Genomic DNA, 22,758 nt, shown 5'->3' with positions numbered 1-22,758 from the left:
TTGTACTGAATAATTTATTTATCCCTAAACTGCTCATCTCATACATATTGTTACAAGCTAGAACACTACAGAATATTACCATACTAGGTAATAGGCGGACCCACAAAAGCATTGAACCTTGAACCTGAAAAGCCTTGCACATTGCACAGTAGAGTGTTCCAGTGTTCATGTGACACACAAGAAACATCAGGCAATAGACATAGTCCCCTGCAGTAAGCGTTAGGCAGTGTCTACAGTACAGAGCCTGTGCTGGCATAGCTATGCTGGCAGAGCTCACTAGTGGAGACACAGCATAAACCAACAGAAGGAGTTTAGCCAGGGTGGTAATTCTGCCTCCCCAAAAGACATTAGCTATGCCAACGAAAGCATTCTTCTGTTGGCACAGTTACATCTACACTAGGGAGGTGGTTGACTTAGCTATGTGGGGAAGGGGTGTGATATTTTTGACACAGCTAGGTCAACGAAATGTAGTTATGTAGATCAGGGCTTAGTAAGTTCCCTGTGCTCCCTTACTGGCAAGTAGAATAGGGTAGAATAGGTTAGGACAATGGCATGAGTGAGTCTGAGGAGACAGACTTAAAAGTAAGCAACTTATGTGCTTAGGTATTCACTCCTGTCACTTGGCAGCCCTGCAGCACTGCTCCTGTCAATGTGAGGTCATATTCTCCTGTATTCGCTGTCTTGTGATTCACATCAATTTTACCTTCTGCTTATACATGCATCACTCTACACCTGGGTTGTGTGGAATCAAGCCCACCATGGTTTAGGCCCATTTGTAACCACATACACACACACCAAAGCTTGATTTTTGCCAGCATTTCATGGAAAAATCATTGTATACATATCTCCAATGAATTTAACTTCAGTAATGCCAATGACATTATTCAGTAGGCCTGTTGGCATATGTGGGGAGTGTATATTTCCATCCCATGAGGGAGAACATTCCTGCTTTGTCTACTGGTGCCTACTAGTGCATTGCAGAAGTCATTCCAGGTCTCTGGACTGGAGCTGCCCTGCTTTTAAAGTACAACCCCCCCCCCCCCCAACACTGCCATATAATCCATTAAGGTGCATAAAAAGTCTATGCTGTTCTCTCTTTTGCCTAAAGAGAGTTGCTTCAGGGAGGGAGAGTTAAAGGATAAAGGTTTATGGAATAAAGCAGAATAAATAGAGTGAACAATAAACTGAGTGTGGACAGTTGGGAGGAGCTGCTGTTGGGACAAACTGAAAGGAAAATGGAATTTATCACCTTGAGGTACTTATCATGCAAAGGATACGGCCAGGAGTCTGCTGTGTGACTGAAGAGATACGTGCTGTAAAGGACAAGGCATAGAGGGGGAAAATGGATAGATCCACTACACTACAGTAAGCAAGATCTACTGAGTAATGAACAACTGGAACATCTCAGAAGTCAGGTTTGCAAGAGGGTCAGGCCCCCCAGGGAGAGCAAGGGGATCAGGGCACAGATAGATTCAGAAAACATATGGCTAAGAGAAAGGAGTTTCCAAAATGTAAGAACAGTCCTAGTTTTAAAAAGAAAGGTACTCATGCAGAGCTGACACAAGTGAGATAAGAATCTTATTAGCCACTGACACTCATTTCTTACTGATAGTGCATTAGCTCCAGTGGGATAATGATATATTTATATCTGTGCTGTTCATAATCATTTTCTCAGACACATGCTTTTGCAGCATAATAGAACAGCCAGAACAAGTGTCGATTTTCACATGTAAACCTGATACAGGCAAGGGAATGCCCCTGTCAGGGAATATCACCACAAAACACAATTAAAAATGGCAATTCTTGGTCTGACTAGTGAATACTGTGGTGAAGGTGAATGCACGATAGCTCAGTTCCTCTTGGACAGAAATGCCTGTCGGAAAATCCCACTCTCCCTGGCTGTCTTACTAGAGAAATTAAATATGAAATGGGCTTGACTGAATTATCCCCCACATCCCCTAGGGGTGGTCTGTCCAGGTCAGGTAGGAGGCAGCTTGACACGGGACTGCAGGGGTATTTGCACTGCTGCTCCATTTGCTTGTTCTGAGGATCATTCTCCAGGGTTGTCAGTTCAGCACCTTTCATTAGTAATAAATTCACTCACGCCCCCTTTTAATTTATTAATTGATTTTTTTTAAAAATATGGCTAAATCCCGAAGCCTGCAGTTAGAGAGACATCCTGAAGTCCTTGCTCAGTCTCTATGCCAGTAACTGTCCTGCTGATCTTGGAGAGAGTTTTGACAAAGGGCTGAGTAAGGCGCTCAGGATTTGGGCCAGCAGGGATGAACACTGTGTCATGTCGCTATAAATAACACAGGACCATGCAATTAGTTTACTAGTACATCTAGCTGTTGCTGATTTGGTGTCAGCCCCATCGCCATCCCTCAGAGCTCTTGCTCTTAATTGATACGAAGGCAGTGCTGACCTTTAGACCTGAATTTTTGCGCATCCGGAGCCGGCCCATCCACATGTCTGTGAGCAGCATTTGGCTGCAAGTGTGAGCAATGAAATCTCGGTGCTTGGCTGCCACCGCGAGCTGCAGGCATGTGGCGTTACTCCAGTTCTTCAGCTCATAGGTCAGCAGTTTCATTGCCAGCTGCTCATCCTGCTTATATGATTGGTCCAACAGCTCCACCGCTAGCTGGCCGAAATCCCTGCAACAGAGGGCATTCTCATTAGCCAGCACAGTCTGCTTTGCGGAAAGTACACTGTTAATGACAGCTCCTGCAAGAGCTGCATCACATTCCATGAAATGCAGTTGCAATGCTGGCTGAACATGGAGGCCCACGTTTTCAAACCTGAGTGCCTAAAGTTAGGCACTTAAATAAATGTCCTGATTTAGAAATACTGAGTACCCTCCGCTCCCAGACATCTGCTCCCACCTGCCTGCCTGCTTGCTGTTGTCTCTTTGAAGCCCATTGTCTATCTGCTGTTAGGCAGTCCAGGCCCGCATTGCTTGTTCATGAACTCATGGTCAAGTACCCTTGAAGGGGAGGCTTTATTAACCAGTGTCCAAAAATTGTTCAAATTCCTGTTGGTCTTTGATTAAGACCAGAAGGGATTATGATGATGATCTAGTCTGATCTCCTGATTAGTTACTTCCTGCACCTGGATACTACTTCAGTAGATTTTGAACTATATTTCATTGGGATGGGAAAAGTGACTCAGAAGAATCAAATTCAGGCTTTGGTGGCCTCAAGATGGAGGAAAGCATAGAGTCAGTATAGAGGCTTCATTCACCTTTTTGGCTCCTGTTCTATCCATTTCAGAAGTTGCACTGTTAGCACAGTTTTTAGAAGGGCTCTGTTAGCACAGGTGCGCCCTAAAAGCCACTCCTTTGGCTTTGAGGGGACAGCATTTTCCCTACACCTTTAGCAGTTAAAGCAAGCCACTCCTAAGCTGATTATTGGCAGTTTCAGCAGCCTCTCGTTGCTACTCTCCAGAAAGTATGCATGAAAGGCAATCAACCTGGAGTTGTGGTTCAGCTCCTGGGATATGTCATCCACCATGTCATTTTCTGATGCCTCGTGGGCCATGGCTTTGCAGAGTTTACAGGCCACCAGAGCCTTAGCCATAGCCTCCTCCCCATGCTGCCAGAAGAAGAGGGCCATCTTCTGACGCTTCATCAGCACAGCCCACACCATCAGCTCATGGAAGGGGAAAGGGAAATGGTTAATCTCAGGATCATCCAAATCAATATCCACTTCTTCTTCTCGTTTCTTTGTGGTCTTCCTTCCTCTTCGCAAAGGGACGTCATCCTGCCAAACAAGGAGAAAGTGTGGTTCTAGGGAATAATGTGAATCAGTTTACACTGAATACAGGAGACATGACACGAGGAAGCTGACTCCCTCACCAAAGCCACACACATGTTCATGTAACTTACTTTCTTTTAATTGCTAATTAGACTGACTAATTATTCACTGTGACCAGCCCACGTTCTGAGTTTCTAGGAGGAGAATTTCTGCTGCTTCCCACTCCTCCTCCTTACGCAAACTTACATAATTAATTTCACATTCACTGAAAAAAATAATTCACAGAATAAATGTGATGCATATGAAACAATGATTCAACACTCCCAGCTCCTGCCTGGTGGGAAATGGGAGTCTGGGAATGTCAATCTAACCTGGCCCCCTCCCTGTGGCACTGCAAAGCACTATCAGAACATGCCCAGGTCACTCCTGGGAAAGCCACCCTTACATTAAAGCGTTTGGTTTGTTTATTTACCTCTGAGTTTTTTAAATCTCATTGGGGTGGATACATTCACCTCTTTCCATTCTAACTACATTAGAGAGGACAACAAGAGAGAGGCTGGAGGATGCTTCATCAAAAGATGGTAGCATGGTATTGTTTTGTCCTTTCCCCACTTCTGTCTCATTCTTAGTGATCCTCCATCCTGATCTTACCAGTGGGTTAACCTATCTCTCCTCACATACTATCCCACTCCCTCAATTCTGTGTCCTTTCTTCTCCCCTTTTCCCCTCCAATTCCATGTTATTCCTTCTTGCTTGTCTCTCCTGTTTATTTCCTTCCTCTCATCTTGTCCTATAACTTTCCTTTGTTCTTCTGTTCCCAGACTGCATGCGCTGAACTTTGATCCTTGTATGAGCAGCAAAGTGAAACTTATACAAAATCTCAGCTCTCTGAAGTGCCAGTGCACAGCATTAGAGGGTTATTGAAGACTGGATAAAACACTGACATTTTGCTACACTAATGCCCTCCATTTTATCTCAGCTCAGGTTCTGAAGTAAAGATATTTTACTTCTGAAAAATCTTTATTTTAATATTGTTTACAATTAAATATAGTTAAAAAGTGATCATAAAAGTGACAATTATAAACCAATGATATTTACAAAATAATTAAGGCTGGGATTTGTGAAAGTGCTCCCATGGATGTCATTGGGAGTACGGACAGGACAAAGTGGAGGGTTTTTGAGAATCACAGACTAAATAGCATGTAAAATAATTTTTTAAAACTATACTCAGTGCTCCATATTTTCCATGATTAGGTTGCCACAGAAATTGCTACAGAAATCAACTACTTGACACAGAATTATGCCCCAGAATTGAAGTTTTAATTAAAAAAAAAAAAGAGAGGCTTCTATCCCACATAGTTGTAAAGAAAACCTTCAATATATGAGAAAAACATGAAACAGTGCAGTGATGGTTTTCTGAGTCTGCAGACAGCCTGAAACAACTGCTCTGAGAAGTGCAAACCATTCACATTCAACTAAGTATTGTGCACACTCTGAAACTTTAAAACAACAATCTAATTGTTAACAAATTCCCTGATGGGCATGGGCCGGATTCTGATACCCTCACTCACATTAAGTAGTACCTTCTCCCCCACTTAGTTCCACTGAAGTAAACAGGACTATTTGTGGAGCAAGGCACTACTCAGTATGAGTAACAGTATGTGCATCTGACCCTATTTTAGCAGAAACATTCATGTAATGTGATAATCTATCCATTGCCGTCGGATGTGGTAGCAGGTATTTGGCTGAGGACAGCGAGGCATACAGTTGCTATTTATAGATTCTGGAGTGGCAAAGTAGGATTTTGTGCTTCCCTGCACCCCAAACAATTGCCCCTAACCTTTTCTACAAAGGGAAAAGAAAAAGTCAAAAGCCTCAGCCACGTCAATGGGAATTGGGCATCATATACTATATTTGTTTGCCCTCTCTGACAGCTTTTTATTTTTATAGTTGCTGGATTGGGATACTGGTTTCAAATAGACTGTACTATTTCAAACTATATGTACTGATTTCACCAACAGAGACCTGGAGTATAGCAGGATTTACTCCCCCCCGACACTTTTTTTTTTTTTTTTAGTTTGTCTATGGGGAAGCATACTGAGAAACTGATTTTCTATTTGCATTTATATAAACAATTTACCTTGGTAGAACGTACAGCCTTGTGTGTGATTAACTTCTCATTCTAAATCTGTGGAACTTTTAAAATATATTAATTACAAGTCTCACATAGTATAATGCTGATGAACTTGTTTGGTGAGAAAGGGAAGAGAATTTAACATTAAGATTTATCACATGTCACCTACCTCCATTCCCAGAAGTTTCAGGGCTTTTGGCTGTACAAAAAAAGAGTTTAAAAAAAAAACCATCATATAACCTATCCATACCAATAACATTTTAAACAAAATTATATAATCCTAGTTATCCCCTCTCCCCCAAGATTCCTGGCATAAGTTTGGCCCCTACCATAAGTTACAGCAGCTCTAATTTGTGCTGGATGGCAACAGACACTAAGAGGCCATTCCATCCGTTGACGATCTTTGGAGTTCATTAGCATTCTGGACATGTACCCTTCACCTGACAACCCCCCTAACAAGAAGTTGCAAAAGAGAGGGCATACTGCTGGCTCTGCATATCTCTCAGGGATTCTCCCATCTCCTCATAGAGCAGATATACGGCCCTTTTTTGCACTGCTTCAGCAATTCAAAGGGACCAAGGATCTAGCCCAAGGTTTAAAAGACCTTAATTTATACAGTTCTTCCACTGAGTGGCTGAGAGAAGGGAGCATTTCTCTGCAGACAAAAGAGTGCATTTTGCTACTTTAAAAATAAATAAATAAAATAAAATGACAGAACAGCCATACCCAGGGTGGAATTGGCCAAAAAAAAAAAATACAAAAAATACATACAAGAATAAACAACATTTTGTTTATAACGACTGAGGAATTACTCCAGATTCACAGCAGTATAACATCAAAAAATACAAAATTGTGCCTTGAACCTGCACTCCTTGCCTCAAGGGGTACAGGATTAAGCCCATGAAAGCCCATTTCGAGTTATGATTTTTCCTGCTCTAAAATCTCCATGCCACTTACAGAGGGTTCAGCACATACCAGGGAAATTTCTCTCTCTCTCTCTCAATTCAATTTTTTTTTCAGTCTAACTCCAGCATACTACCTATTACAGGGGCTGATCCAAAGCCCATGAAAGTCAATGGAAAGACACTCATTGCCTTCATAAGGCTTTGTATCAGAACCATTCCCAGATTCATATTCATAGATTTTATGGTCAGAAGGGACCATGATGATCATCTAGTCTGCCCTACTGCAAAACACAGGCCAAAGAACCTCACCTAATAATTTCTGCATCCAGCCCACAAAATAGCTTGTGTCAAGAGCTGACTTTCACTAGGTCGCAGTGAGGAAGCTGCTCTGCTATGCACAAAACCCTGATCATAATGAACTGCTGATCAGTAGAGAGAATTGTTGCTTTTTAAAAAACTAGAACCCAGTAACAATCTTTATCCTAGACTCAGGCCAACACCAGCTGGATCTTAGCAGCAAATGACATGCCATGTATTGATTCTTCTGATAGCTTCTACGATGTGAAGAAAACTACCAAAATTCAGCACCTCACTGAATTGACTCCCAGCACCTTTTTGTTGTTACCACATCAGACAGGCCCGTTGACAGGGGGAACCAAAAGGGGCAATTGCCCAGGGGCCCGGGCAATTTAAAGGGGCCCAGGGCCCCTGGCTGCTGCCAGCAGTGCAGTTGGATTAAGGCAGGCTTCCTGCCTGGCCTTGCTCTGTGCCACTCCCAGAAGCAGCTGGCACGTCCCTGCGACCCCTCGGAAGAGGGTCTCCATGCGCTGCCCCCGTCCCGAGTGCTGACTCCGCATGTCCCATTGGCCAGCAACTGCGGCCAATGGGAGCTGCGGGGAAGGTACCTGCGGGCTGTGGCATGCAGAGACCCCCTGGGTCCCCCACCTAGAAGCCACAGCCAGAGGGGTATGCTGGTTGGTTTTGGGAGCCGCCAGAGGTAAGCACTGACCCCCTGACCCCCTCCCGCACCCCACACCCCCTCCTGCACCCAAACTCCCTCCCAGAGCCCGCACCCTGCACCCCCTCCCACACCCCCTCCTGCACCCAAACTCCCTCCTAGAATCTGACCCCTCACCCCCTCCTGCACCCAAACTCCCTCCCAGAGCCCGCACCCCCTCCCACACTGCAACCACCTGCCCCAGTCTGGTGAAAGTGAGTGAGGGTGGGGGAGGGAGGAGAATGGAGTGAGCAGGGGGCGGGGCCTCAGAGAAGGGGCAGGACAAGGGCGTGGTCTCAGGTAAGGAGTGGAGCAGGGCATGGGTCTTTGGGATTGTGTGATTAGACAGTTGGCAACCCTACTTGGCGGGCATGTGGAAGTCCTGGCCATGCCAGAAGAGCACTCCCAGCAGCCAGCACAGGCGCAGCACCGCAAAAATGTCAAGCGGACCATGTCCATGGGGGCCCATTGACTGTTCTACCCTGGGGCCTGGAATCGCTCTTGGTGGGCCTGACATCAGAATCGCAGTACTCCTGGTAAAAAAATACCAACTCCTTACCCTCTTGGGTCCAAACAAGTTGTGGTAGAGGGTTCTGAACCGTTTTCGGGTGTAGTTGCAGCGATAAGCTCCTCCCATCAGATACTCAATCACCAGGCCAATATCAATCAGACTTATCCTGTAATCCGGAGGTAGGTTACCCTATCAAATTAAAGAAAAAGGAAAAGAAACAAAGAGACAAAGCTGATTAGTACAGATACCATTCAATGTTTCCTCTAACTATATTAGAGTAAAACAAACACAATTAGTTAAGAAACATAGGAATGTATTATGCTGGTTAATTAATTCACCTTAAAATAGATCCAACCGAAACCTGGATATTCTCGCTTGGAAAGAAGACATAAGTAAATAAGAATGTGCAGTAATCCTTGGTAGTAACAGAAGATAATAATGTCAGAAAACAGTACTCAATTTCTTCTGCTGGGGGAAACAAGAAACACCACTGCAGAACAAAAAGTGTGAGGCCCAATCATTTTCCTAAAGTCAAGCACACTTGCTGAACTCTAGTCCCTCTGTGAGGTATGTTTTCCACACAATCTGCTCACAACATCTTTGGCTGAATATGTTTGCACTGGCACCATTTGGGCTGCCTTCTCTGTCAGTCCATTTTGAAGGCAGCTCTATATCATTTGCAAACAGAGGTTTTGCAGCTCTTCAGTTGTGATCTCTATTTCCTAAAAGCATGTTTCTTCCCTACATTGCATTATTTAATAGTTAGTACTCATCAAATAAAAGGAAGGGGAAAAAAGTTTCATTAGCAAGGTGTGTCCACTTAAATGTCGACTTAAATCTCTTTTGCTTGAAATGAGTCTTTTAAAAAACTTTTTGGAGCCAAGGAGGTATGTCATCATCTGCTTTGTAGAAAACATTAAACTGGCTCATAAAGTGCCTATTTTCTTTGCTTTACATACATAGGCCAGGAATGTGGTGAGCATCAAGTAATTCTGATCCTTACCTAGTTCTGTTTTATCTTGAGTTTTAGGAGCAAATATATAAGCCCAATGATTTTAACACACTGCCCTCTTGTGGACTTGATGCATTTTATTTTAAGATAGTTTAAAGTGTAAGTTTTCAGCACAGGGTTATTGCTACACAAGTCTCATTAATGCCAATACGGGCGACTCAGCTCCTTTGTCATACACTGCTTTGAAAAATGACCTCTTGATGTCCTAGATAACCTCTGGGACTCTGGGTGCTGTTGAGCTGAAAAACCAGTTCTGACCCATTGCTCCACTGTTTCTTACCCTTCCTGGTACTGTAATAAATTCATATTAATTTCCCATGCCATCATCAAGCACCTTTAAGTTTAAATGGAAAAGGGCGACAACAAATATACAGAATATTTATGGCTCCAACTTTGTGTGCTCCCTGGTCCATTCCCTTCTACTCCCTATTATCAATGCTGCTAATAATGACCTGAAGGTCATGAGTTCCATGCAGCTTACTGCATGTGAAGCTGTGAAATCAGACCTTAAAACAGTTCTCTCTGCTCTGCATGTAAAGTGAGCTCCACTCAGATACTACTGTGATGAGCATGGTATAAGAGTATACATAGATTAGAACAGAACAGAACAATGGCCTGGAGAACGACAGGTCCTCTCTTCCACACCTTTGTTCACTAGACCCCACCATCAAAATCCCACAGATCAGTGCCCTCACAGTTCTCCCATGGAAGAGTTCCTGGAAAATTCCAGAGATGGAAGGACAGTCCCACAAAGCTGGCATTTGGCCTTTCTCTGTCTCCATAGGGGAACTCTGAAGACAAAGCTTTGGTGCACTCACAGAGTAGAGGGGCAGTCAGGGACTAAGTAAGGGATACCTCCACGCAAAAATATTTGGCTTTTTTATACAGACCTCTGCCTGTGAACAATTCACAAACAGAAAAGGGGCATAATTCATAAAATTTGTCATTATGAATAATTTGCCCAACTCTGATGATAATATTAAGAAAAATCCAGATTAGCTACAGTCTGTCTGTATCTCATTATAGGAAACATGACAATTCTGGGTTAATTGGACATGGAATTAAGCCTAAGAGATCAATTAGCCAATCCATAAAAATAGCACGGTATCCCAGGGGAAAAAATATGCTATAATACAATGAGAGCTTTTATAGTAAAACTAAAATAAGGCAGCAAAATTGCAATTGTTATCTTAATACTAATATTTAATGTACTCAAGTAAAACCAAAAGGAGTACTTGTGGCACCTTAGAGACTAACCAATTTATTTGAGCATAAGCTTTCGTGAGCTACAGCTCACCTCATCGGATGCATACTGTGGAAAGTGTAGAAGATCTTTTTATACACACAAAGCATGGAAAAAATACCTTCCCCCACCCCACTCTCCTGCTGGTAATAGCTTATCTAAAGTGATCACTCTCCTTACAATGTGTATGATAATCAAGGTGGGCCATTTCCAGCACAAATCCAGGGTTTAACAAGAACGTCGGGGGGGAGGGTAGGAAAAAACAAGGGGAAATAGTTTACCTTGCATAATGACTTAGCCACTCCCAGTCTCTATTCAAGCCTAAGTTAATTGTATCCAATTTGCAAATGAATTCCAATTCAACAGTCTCTCGCTGGAGTCTGGTTTTGAATTTTTTTTTGTAATATCGCAACTTTCATGTCTCTAATCGTGTGGCCAGAGAGATTGAAGTGTTCTCCGACTGGTTTATGAATGTTATAATTCTTGACATCTGATTTGTGTCCATTTATTCTTTTACTTAGAGACTGTCCAGTTTGACCAACGTACATGGCAGAGGGGCATTGCTGGCACATGATGGCATATATCACATTGGTGGATGTGCAGGTGAACTAGCCTCTGATAGTGTCGCTGATGTTATTAGGCCCTGTGATGGTGTCCCCTGAATATATGGGCACAGTTGGCAATGTGTTTTGTTGCAAAGATAGGTTCCTGGGTTAGTGGTTCTGTTGTGTGGTATGTGGTTGCTGGTGAGTATTTGCTTCAGGTTGGGGGGCTGTCTGTAGGCAAGGACTGGCCTGTCTCCCAAGATTTGTGAGAGTGTTGGGTCATCCTTCAGGATAGGTTGTAGATCCTTAATAATGCGTTGGAGGGGTTTTAGTTGGGGGCTGAAGGTGACGGCTAGTGGCGTTCTGTTATTTTCTTTGTTAGGCCTGTCCGTAGGTGACTTCTGGCTCTATCAATCTGTTTCTTCACTTCCGCAGGTGGGTACTGTAGTTGTAAGAATGCTTGATAGAGATCTTGTAGGTGTTTGTCTCTGTCTGAGGGGTTGGAGCAAATGCGGTTGTATCGCAGAGCTTGGCTGTAGACAATGGATCGTGTGGTGTGGTCAGGGTGAAAGCTGGAGGCATGTAGGTAGGAATAACGTTCAGTAAGTTTCCGGTATAGGGTGGTGTTTATGTGACCATCGTTTATTAGCACTGTGGTGTCCAGGACCTAACCCACAGAGACTTCCCGACCAACACTACAAAAAGAAGGATTCTAGGTGGACTCCTCCTGAAGGTCAAGACAGCAGACTGGACTTCTACATAGAGTGCTTCCGCCGACATGCACGGGCTAAAATTGTGGAAAAGCAGCATCACTTGCCACACAACCTCAGCCGTGCAGAACAGAATGCCATCCACAGCCTCAGAAACAACTCTGACATCATAATCAAAAAGGCTGACAAAGGAGGTGCTGTTGTCATCATGAATAGGTCGGAATATGAACAAGAGGCTGCTCGGCAGCTCTCCAACACCACTTTCTACAAGCCATTACCCTCTGATCCCACTGAGAGTTACCAAAAGAAACTACAGCATTTGCTCAAGAAACTCCCTGAAAAAGCACAAGATCAAATCCGCACAGACACACCCCTGGAGCCCCGACCTTGGATATTCTGTCTACTACCCAAGATCCATAAACCTGGAAATCCTGGGCGCCCCATCATCTCAGGCATTGGCACCCTGACAGCAGGATTGTCTGGCTATGTAGACTCCCTCCTCAGGCCCTACGCTACCAGCCCTCCCAGCTACCTTCGAGACACCACTGACTTCCTGAGGAAACTACAATCCATCGGTGATCTTCCTGATAACACCATCCTGGCCACTATAGATGTAGAAGCCCTCTACACCAACATTCCACACAAAGATGGACTACAAGCCGTCAAGAACACTATCCCCAATAATGTCACGGATAACCTGGTGGCTGAACTTTGTGACTTTGTCCTTACCCATAACTATTTTACATTTGGGGACAATGTATACCTTCAAATCAGCGGCACTGCTATGGGTACCCGCATGGCCCCACAGTATGCCAACATTTTTATGGCTGACTTAGAACAACGCTTCCTCAGCTCTCGTCCCCTAACGCCCCTACTCTACTTGTGCTATATGGATGACATCATCATCTGGACCCATGGAAAAGGAGCCCTTGAGGAATTCCACCATGATTTCAACAATTTCCATCCCACCATCAACCTCAGCCTGGTCCAGTCCACACAAGAGATCCACTTCCTGGACACTACAGTGCTAATAAACGATGGTCACATAAACACCACCCTATACCGGAAACCTACTGACCGCTATTCCTACCTACATGCCTCCAGCTTTCACCCTGACCACACCACACGATCCATTGTCTACAGCCAAGCTCTGCGATACAACCGCATTTGCTCCAACCCCTCAGACAGAGACAAACACCTACAAGATCTCTATCAAGCATTCTTACAACTACAATACCCACCTGCGGAAGTGAAGAAACAGATTGATAGAGCCAGAAGAGTTCCGAGAAGTCACCTACTACAGGACAGGCCTAACAAAGAAAGTAACAGAACGCCACTAGCCGTCACCTTCAGCCCCCAACTAAAACCCCTCCAATGCATTATTAAGGATCTACAACCTATCCTGAAGGATGACTCAACACTCTCACAAATCTTGGGAGACAGGCCAGTCCTTGCCTACAGACAGCCCCCCAACCTGAAGCAAATACTCACCAGCAACCACATACCACACAACAGAACCACTAACCCGGGAACCTATCTTTGCAACAAAGCCTGTTGCCAACTGTGCCCACATATCTATTCAGGGGACACCATCACAGGGCCTAATAACATCAGCCACACTATCGAGCCACAACGAGTCAGAGGCTCGTTCACCTGCACATCCACCAATGTGATATATGCCATCATGTGCCAGCAATGCCCCTCTGCCATGTACATTGGTCAAACTGGACAGTCTCTACATAAAAGAATAAATGGACACAAATCAGATGTCAAGAACTATAACATTCATAAACCAGTCGGAGAACGCGCGATTACAGACGTGAAAGTTGCGATATCACAACAAAAAAACTTCAAAACCAGACTCCAGCGAGAGACTGTTGAATTGGAATTCATTTGCAAATTGGATACAATTAACTTAGGCTTGAATAGAGACTGGGAGTGGCTAAGTCATTATGCAAGGTAACCTATTTCTCCTTGTTTTTTCCTTACACTCCCCCCATCCCACCCCAGACGTTCTTGTTAAACCCTGGATTTGTGCTGGAAATGGCCCACCTTGATTATCATACACATTGTAAGGAGAGTGATCACTTTAGATAAGCTATTACCAACAGGAGAGTGGGTTTGTGTGTGTGTGTGGGGGGGGGAGCAGAAAACCTAGATTTGTGCTGGAAATGGCCCAACTTGATTATCATACACATTGTAAGGAGAGTGATCACTTTAGATAAGCTATTACCAGCAGGAGAGTGGGGTGGGGAGGAGGTATTTTTTCGTGCTTTGTGTGTATAAAAAGATCTTCTACACTTTCCACAGTATGCATCCAATGAAGTGAGCTGTAGCTCACAAAAGCTTATGCTCAAATAAATTGGTTCGTCTCTAAGGTGCCACAAGTACTCCTTTTCTTTTTGCGAATACAGAGTAACACGGCTGTTACTCTGAAACCTGTCAAGTAAAACCATCATGTTTGCTATAATGATACACAGCATGGACTGTAGTTAATCTGTACTTTTCTTAGTACCATTACACCTGGGTTATTAATTCAAAATAATTAATTTTATGAATACTCTTTTTTCGCTTTGGGAATTTTCTGCAGACAGGTCTGTAGAGGTTCTGTACATCTGCCTGACTTCTGTGCAGATGTGTTTATTTGATTTAGATTAATAAAGCATACATTATAAAACACTCCGAGGGACAGATTGTGATGATTTTAAGAATCTTTGTGTACAATTTATAAATTCTTGTGAGATTCTGAATTCTATGTATCTTTGCCAAACTACCAACTCTATTTTAAAAATGAGGACTAGTTGCCTTCTCCATGGTCTCTCTGCCTCCATGTTGGACTGAAATTCCAAGGTGTAGTGATACAGGACGGACAATAGAGGGTCATTAACTTAAGATGAGCCTCCATTCAAATATAAACATCGTAGATAATAGGCAGGCTCCCACACAGAAGAACTGTTTTGTCAGGGGAGAGGCTGCCTGGCAACGAGGTCACCTGGTAGGAGTCTGGGGTCACCTAAGGAGACTGATCCAGGAGTCACCTGACAGAAGGACTGGAAGGTTGTAAAACGGTTCACAGGGGGGAAAAACCCTCAGAGAGACAGTTGCAGGAAGTTTGGGCAGGAGAGGGGAAGTAAATGGATCATCCAAGATCTGAGGAGGCAAGTGTCGGAGAGAAGGCTCCATGTTTCATAATCTAAGCCATGCACTGGATTATGAAAGATCCTGGATGGCTCCAGACAGCCCTGACCTCAGGCCAAAGAATGCTCTGAGGTGATGAGAAAACTGAGGTAGGGAAATGCATGTAGGGTTTATTATTTTTGTATAGATCTGTGTATTTCTCATGCTGTTAAAGAAAGATCAATAATGTGTTAGAATTTGGTGCAATGTCTGTCTGTGTTCTGTGCTACACCTACCATTTGCTCTGAAAGTTAAATTGTGACCAGAATGTCCAGCATGGCTGGAGGTCTGGGAAACGGTGTGTTTACACCAGAAGGAAGTCTTAAGGGGTCAGCACTGATAACAGAAACTACACAGTGGCTCTGCACTGCTCCTTACAAAAGGCATGATCTATCCATGTGATCATAACCGGTAACATGTTTGTGTTCTGAGCATTCTAATGAAAATGAACATTGTCTCATTAAAAGAAGAAAAATTAAAATTATTGGCTTTTTAAAAATGGTTCTCTCGGTCCAGAATCTTTGAGCCAATGTGAGTTTTACCTGAGTAAGGACTGCAGGCTCTAGCCTTCTCTTTGTGATCACATGTGAGCAGGAACCAATGACAAAGTGCCATATAGGAGACTTATGTAGAGCCGCTTTATGACCGTTCTAAAGGGAAAGGTTCAAATTCATTCCCTTGCAGAAATGGGAGCAACTATTATTGAAGTTAATGAGAATTGCATCTCTTTACCCATCTCCCATTGACTTCAATGGGAGCAGTTTTGGACACCTCAATAAATGAATGTTCTGCCATAGAAACATGTTAAGTGGTAAATATTAGTTATCTCGATGCAATTTAAATAAACACAATATATAATATCCAATAGCATATATTTATATAATATATAAATATTTATATTACAATGTTGAACTAAATACTTTATCATATAATACAGATTTTCAAAGCAACCTACAGGATTTAGACATCTTCCAAAACATTTACCTGTACTTTAATGGAAGATGTGCCTAAATCCCCTTAGACAGTTTTGAAAATTTCAGTCAATTTAATTATCAATGGACACTTTGCTGAAGAAACCTTGTAAAACAATAGCAAAAGCACACATTCTATAATACATACACAGGGCTCAATCCTGTAAAGCATGGGAATAATTTTATGTAGTGAATAGTCTCATTGAAGTCAATGGGAAAGAAAAGTTACCCATGTGCCAGAGTGTTTGTAGGATCAGGCCCACATAGCAAATATGTCCATTCTGTAGTAGATATGAAACAGCTCCCTGTTTTTAACTGTAATGGGCAATATTAGGTTTCATTAAGCTATTGTAAATATTCTAGGATGTATTATAACTATTTACATTGTCAACTACACATTATGCTTAAGTCAGTGCTCGTGACTATTATAGCAGAAGCTACAGCAAATAAACTGATTAATAATAAGGCTCAGTTCATACCCCAAGTCTGGCTGTAGTGGCAGCAGAATGATGCAAGCTGCCCACAACCCTTGATCCTCAGACAGCATGGAACCTACCTACACAGCACAGGTATGAGAGAGGACAGTTTGAGCCAATGGTACTAATAGTCTGCAATGATCCTGAAGTAAGTTTTATGACACGAATGCACTATTCTTCCCCTCTCAAATTCTAACGTATCAGTGGCATTCCTTTCACTATTTCAGAACTGTTTTTATTTGTAACAAATAATGACCATTTCTCATTTTCTATACTAAGAGTTCAGTAGTATTTCACAAATACTGACTGGTGAAAAAACTATGCTTCACAGTTCTCTGTAATACAGGAATCCAGAAACTGTCTCTAGAACTAAGAGCAGTGAAATTTGAATGTATATATAACTAATGAGCAGGATGAACATCTATTAATTAAGAATAAACAAATGAAAAATACGGACCTGCTGATCTGCAGGACTTTGCACGAATAGGGTCCAAAGGTAGGGCAGAATCTTATTTATTTTTTTTAAAAAGTGACCAGTAGAGGGCAATCTCTGCCCACAAAAATAATGTCAAGACACATTCAACTCCATTTTTTCCGGCTGTTTATTTTAAGAGTATCATCTGAACAGTGTGGGACAAATTCTGTTCGCCTTTACAGAGGTCTCTTTGACATCAGTGAGGCTGTGTATGAGAATAAGGCAAACAGAATTAGCTTTACTCGTAGTGGCTGAACTAAGGGGATCAAAAGTGGGAGTGTGACACAGTTCTCCATAACCCACAGTAATCAGAAAGGAGAGAGTATTCTCTTTGTTAATTGATACATTTAGAATTCAAACCCTGAGTGTGGCTGTAATTCATTTAGCTTTTTTTCTTAGGGCTACACTATAAACAGCTATATTGAGGTAACAATCTCCACAACAATATTTGGAAACTCTCAGGAGAATGTGAATCAGAATGCACAAAACAAATACAAGCCTCCATAAATAAGACTGTGGCAATGTAACTTCCCAGTGCATAATAGTTTGTTCTAAAGGGAATCCCAATAGTACTATGAGAACTCCTGTAAACCATGAATATCTCTTAAATCAAAGGAAAAACCTTAGAGATTTAGGGCGATACATTTTAATATACTATGGCAATTTCAGCATTGTTTTCATGTTTCCTTTTTCAAGCAGTTATTTTTATTCTGTAATTTGCCAAGATACAGAAGATGTAAACAATTCACATTTTACAGTAGAACATTTACAAATTATTCTATCTATGAAATAAAATGCATATATTTTGTGCTAGTCCTGGAAGTACCAGGATGAGGTGACCGATTTTAAATCTATTTGGTGTTTATATTTTTAGAGACTGCCATTACGATGGAAAGTTTAACTATCTGGCTTCAAAATTTATCTCAACTAAAAGACTAGCTTCAACACACCAATCTGCCTCTGTCATGCATAGTGAACCATTTCGCTATCAAATAATGCTATGTTCCACTGAGAGGCTTTTTTCAAGAATGTGTTTGCACTGAAATTCGTGTCAAATCTCCTGACTGATCGATTGACTAGTAAGGGATTTGATTGCTCAGGTGCAGGACTGTGGTACAATGTCAGATATCAGTCAGCATGGCATAGGTATTTTTCATCATTGACAAAATGAAAAGAATAGGCCATAATGGGGCATATTTCTGATGAGCACTAGCGGATGGTTGCTCATGGACTGTTTGTATTCTAAGCCATTAGCTGTATTCCAGTTAGAGCATACATTTTCTCAACGTAAAGACAGGTGTTAAAGAAAGAAAGAAAGATTCTACACGAGGAAAAACAAAACAACATAAACCTCAATAGGATACATTTTAGGAAAAATTCCAATACCTGGCAAATTTTTTTAATCACCAGGGATACATATTGTTAAAATATATTAAAAATTTTTTAGTTTCTTACTGCTTTATGAAAAAGTCTTCCGTTTATATAAAGTGCTTACGAAACACTTAATTTTTCACTATAAGACTCTTTTAAAAACACCTCTCGGACTAGAGGCCCTGGGAAACCATGGTTAAACAATGTTCTAATTACCCTTATTATAACACAACCTTTTGACACTTGAAATGCTTTCCTTCTGAAGAAGGATGTTAGAAAGAGGAGACCCGGGAATTTGAAATGGAATCTGTTTAATCTAAAAGACAGATGATAATCATGCCAAACATTTAAAGACACAAAAATGATCACATATTTACTAACAAAAATGTACCACTAGCTTGTGCCTCACAGAGAAAGTACAGAGAAGCAGGCAGCCTAGTTGCACTCAGGCTTTATCTGAGTACTGTGCTCCATCCAAGGGATTTATGCATGCGAACAATTCCAATTATGTTGCAGGCATTTCATATTTTCTCATTGACACTTGTATATTAGTTAATGCTGTCTATTCTACAGATGATACTGTAGACCCCTTCTCAACAAAACTAAAATGACCCAAACCTCTTCAAATATTTCTAATCAATTTTCAAGCTTTTGCTTTCTTTTGTTTCTGTGTTGGGAAACCCCAGTAATAGACTCTTGCCAACTTGTTTATTATGTACTGTCCATGCCTGTCTGTTATTTCAATCCTAATTCTGCCTTCCCACTCAGTGCCAGACATTGTTACACCTGTATGAAGCAGAAGAGATGACCTGTGAGTTTTTTTCCCAGGCTGCTGCTATTGCTATCACAGCTCCATTGGGTGACTGAAAAGAGGTTCCCTCCAGAAACGAAGCATCGTACCTCCATGACAAGCAATAGCCCCTAAGGTCCACTTTTATTCAGCTCCTTCAGAAAGCAATGCAGGACACTGCAACTAGCCCTTCTTCTGCCTCATATACAAATGACCCTTTTACCATTACATTTATAGCCAAAGACCAAGGGGTGGGAGGAAAGAGGTGGAGAAGGGGCATCATGAATAATTTAAATAAAAGGGGGGAAGGGTTGGAAGGTCTCTGATTGCTTTCCATTACACCACTGTAATTCCTATGTAACACCACTGAAATGAATGGGGCTAAAATGGGGTAAGTAAGATCAGATTCTGGGGTGGGATGGGGTTTCACGGCTTTGATCCTTTAATACAATTGCATACAGACCCATTAGCTGCTTTTATCTGGGTGTGGTAGATCCAATGGGGCTGTGGCCTGCCCACCCAAAATATTTTTAATATAATTATTAAATAACATTATTTAATATAGTAGCATTGCATCAAACATCAGCCGTTACACTGTGATGTTTAGAAGTCCCTAAATGTCTGTTGTACCAGAACCCTATTAACCCCGTCTAGCTTTCACTGATGAAAGGAACACCACAAATTTGATTTGTGCTCTGACAAAAATTCTCCCTCCTTCTTCCCTCTATTATTTAACTAGTTAATCTGTACACAGAAAGTCCCCTTGAAAGCATATACCTTCTGGAGGCACAAGAAATGTAGACACCAGTGTACACTGAGAATGTCTGCAGTTCACACACACCTTTTGAAAGAAAATTAAAGGTGATGGGGTCAGCACAGGGTCACAATGCCCTGCTTGAATCATCTGCATAGAAGATACTGGTTTTTCATTTATTTCTGGTGCATAACAATTTCCCCCCCAAAGATACTGCTAAAGAAAGTGGATTGGTTTCACCCCATTGGGACCTTTATATTTCAAGATGCCTGAAACTCACTTGAAATTCTGATAATGGGGGAGAGACAAGCTGTCTTCTTGCTTTATTGCACTATTCCTTTTTCTATGCTGTTTGTGATGGAGGACTTTACAGCTTTTATAGTATATCATAGAAGATGAAACTGGAAATGTTGCAGTGGACTAGGATTGAGCAGAAAAAATATATATAGATCTATTACAGTCTCAGGGATTGACTGACAACATGGACATTAGCTTCCAAAATAGTCGTGGGTCTGGAAAAATACAGATAACAGCATAAATCCACATGGCATGAAAAAGCCTACAATTCCACTAGCGAAAGCGCTGTATCCAAAGCATCTAAAACCACTGAGACAGCAAGCCCAGTAACTTGTTAATTGTGCATTGTGTGCAAGAGTTTCAGATTCAATACAAACAAACAATGCAGTCTGAAATGGCATGGTGGACAGATGGGGAGAGGGGAAGGAACAAGAGAATGCTCTGAAAGCTCATGCAAAACAGAGACTGTTTCTAATTACGAGAAGCAATCATGACATTACCTCCAACCTACCGTCTATTGGACTCTTACCTTTTTGACATCCCTCACTAGATGATACAAAGTGTTGGATGGTCCATGTCTCTGTAAATGACAGATAAAGAAGCAAATATTTTTGCCTTATACGGAAGCCACGTAGGAGATCAAATGTAAAATCTGGAATGTGCTCCATTCATGTAGTTTTCCTGGTTAACCAGCCAACCAAACATACATATGCACTCCTCGAATAATCAGTAGCACTTCAGTCACACAAATTTATCCATTCTTTTCAAATAAACTACAACAGCATAGCTTTGTCCAACATCCTTCAGAAAATTCTCAGGCTCTCTCTTCTCAATTAATAGACATGTCCCAGGTTAGACAGTCAAAGAACAAGCCAGTCAAAGAGCAGGTCTGTACCTTTGGCTTAAGGGCAGCATAGATACTAGTTTTTCTATTACGTGTATGAGCTGAGTCAAATCTTTTAGGGTTTGATATTTGGAGACACTTTAACTTCTGGCCACAAGTAAATTTTGTAATATATGCCCCTGAGGCCCATAATGTGACAGCCTGTGATGGGGTACCTAATCCACACAGGCATACAAGGGGTTAATCATGCCCTGCCCCAGAAGGAGCAATGGAGGTGAGTCCTCTGAGCAGCCCAGAGAGGCTGCATGAAGCACAGCCAATCAGGGAGGAGTTGCAGGGAGCAACCAATCCAGGCCCAACTGGCTCAGATAAAAGAGACCAGCAAGACAGAGTAGGGTCAGTGGCTGCTGGGAGCCCATGGAATAAAGCAGTGTCCCTGAAGGGCTGAGAGAACTCTAAGTACCTTGGACAGAACAGCTGCTAGGGACGGGGGAGTGAGAGGGAGCTCCTGGCTTGCTGCTAGGACTGAGCTGCAGAGTGCCCGGATGTGAGGGCAAAGAAGGTGTTGTGGCCATGGGGAAGTGGCCCAGGGAAATAGAGTAGCATTGATGGAGGTTACAGGGGAGAAGCAGGAGGCTGTTATTTACAGAGTCCCTGGGTTTGGGTCTGGAGTAGTGGGTGGGACCGTGTCCCCCCCAACTTGCTACTGGAGAAGAGGCTGGACAGTTGGACGGAGATATGCCCCCCCGGAAGAGGGAAACACAGATGATGACCTAGCCATAGGGCTGAGTTGCAAAGAGGATGCTGTGGTTCGAGGAGCTGAGAGAGGAGCTGTAGGTGGGAGCAGAAACAGAGTGCCAGTGTGGAGACCACAGACATGGGTGTCAGCCTCGAGCTAATCCCCAACACGACCAGGAACAGGTGCCAGTCTGGCGGTGATGGCTGAACCCTGTGACATACCCAGTGAGGGCATGGATTTAAAATGTACAGGCAGAACAAAGCCTTGTATCCATGTATCATATCACAGCTCCTTTCAGTTGGGCTGAAACAGAAATCATCAGAACCAGGCACTGATGTGAATTAGGAGATTTCCCCAACAGCACCCAAATATATTTTTTTTGGCATGTTGTTATGTTGAGGGTGACAGAGGTGAGCGTTGGTGTAGGAAGTGCTGTAAGCAACTAGAGCAGTGCAATACTCACACATTTGCTTTAAGGACTTTTGCTTTTTGGAGAATTACAAATTTTATTTCCAAAATTTCTAAGTAAAAACTCTTAATTTTGGGATTGCAAAAATGGTGAAATTTTGCATGATGATATTACCAACTCCAAGCTTTCAAAAACCATGAGCCAGCCCCTACCCCATGAGATTTTTCTTAAAAATCAGAAGATTTACAAAACAATATACGTAGGGTTCTTTTTATAAGCTTTCTGGTGTTGGAATATTTAAGAGTACATATTTCAAAGCTTTTCTCTGCAACCATAAGGGCTGGAAACTTTGTTTTTCTAATAAAAGCTCTCATTCTCAGATAATAAAGCTGCAACTGCTGAACAGATTAAGAAAAACACCAAATATTGCTAACCTTGCTAAAAATTACAAGAGCTGGCAACACTGGAAAACTCAAACATTGGTTTTTTTAAACATTCTATCTTCTCCAGGAATCTGGCATGTGCTGGAGTCATGTGGCACTATCCTTCAGGTCCTACCTTGCCCATGACTCCCCTGCCAATGGCCTGTCTAAGCCCAAGGTCTATCATACTGAACTACAACTCCCAGCAACCACCTAGTGCCGTC

The 22,758-nt window shown here is 42.4% G+C and overlaps 1 protein-coding gene across 6 annotated transcripts in view; it reads right to left on the bottom strand.

Annotated features, from left to right (window-relative positions):
• Positions 1-22,758, bottom strand: part of TRPM3 (transient receptor potential cation channel subfamily M member 3) — a 612,909-nt gene that overhangs the window by 46,497 nt on the left and 543,654 nt on the right. For 2 of the 6 annotated variants that reach the window (XM_077816404.1, XM_077816406.1), the window contains exons 12-16: positions 20,650-20,700; positions 8,348-8,488; positions 6,056-6,085; positions 3,469-3,758; positions 2,426-2,654 (exon numbers count right to left, since the gene is read on the bottom strand). In XM_077816404.1, coding sequence (XP_077672530.1) covers positions 2,426-2,654; positions 3,469-3,758; positions 6,056-6,085; positions 8,348-8,488; positions 20,650-20,700 — 741 coding nt within the window. Of the gene's footprint in view, positions 1-2,425; positions 2,655-3,468; positions 3,759-6,055; positions 6,086-8,347; positions 8,489-8,637; positions 8,674-20,649; positions 20,701-22,758 lie in introns of all 6 variants that reach the window. The other 4 variants (XM_077816405.1, XM_077816407.1, XM_077816402.1 and 1 more) reach the window with 3 other exon arrangements.

The sequence above is a fragment of the Eretmochelys imbricata genome, chromosome 5 (genome assembly GCF_965152235.1).
Source record: "Eretmochelys imbricata isolate rEreImb1 chromosome 5, rEreImb1.hap1, whole genome shotgun sequence".
Classification (NCBI taxonomy): Eukaryota; Metazoa; Chordata; order Testudines; family Cheloniidae; genus Eretmochelys; species Eretmochelys imbricata.
The sequence above is the reverse complement of the archived record's forward strand: the minus strand, read 5'-3'. Positions and strand labels throughout refer to the sequence as shown.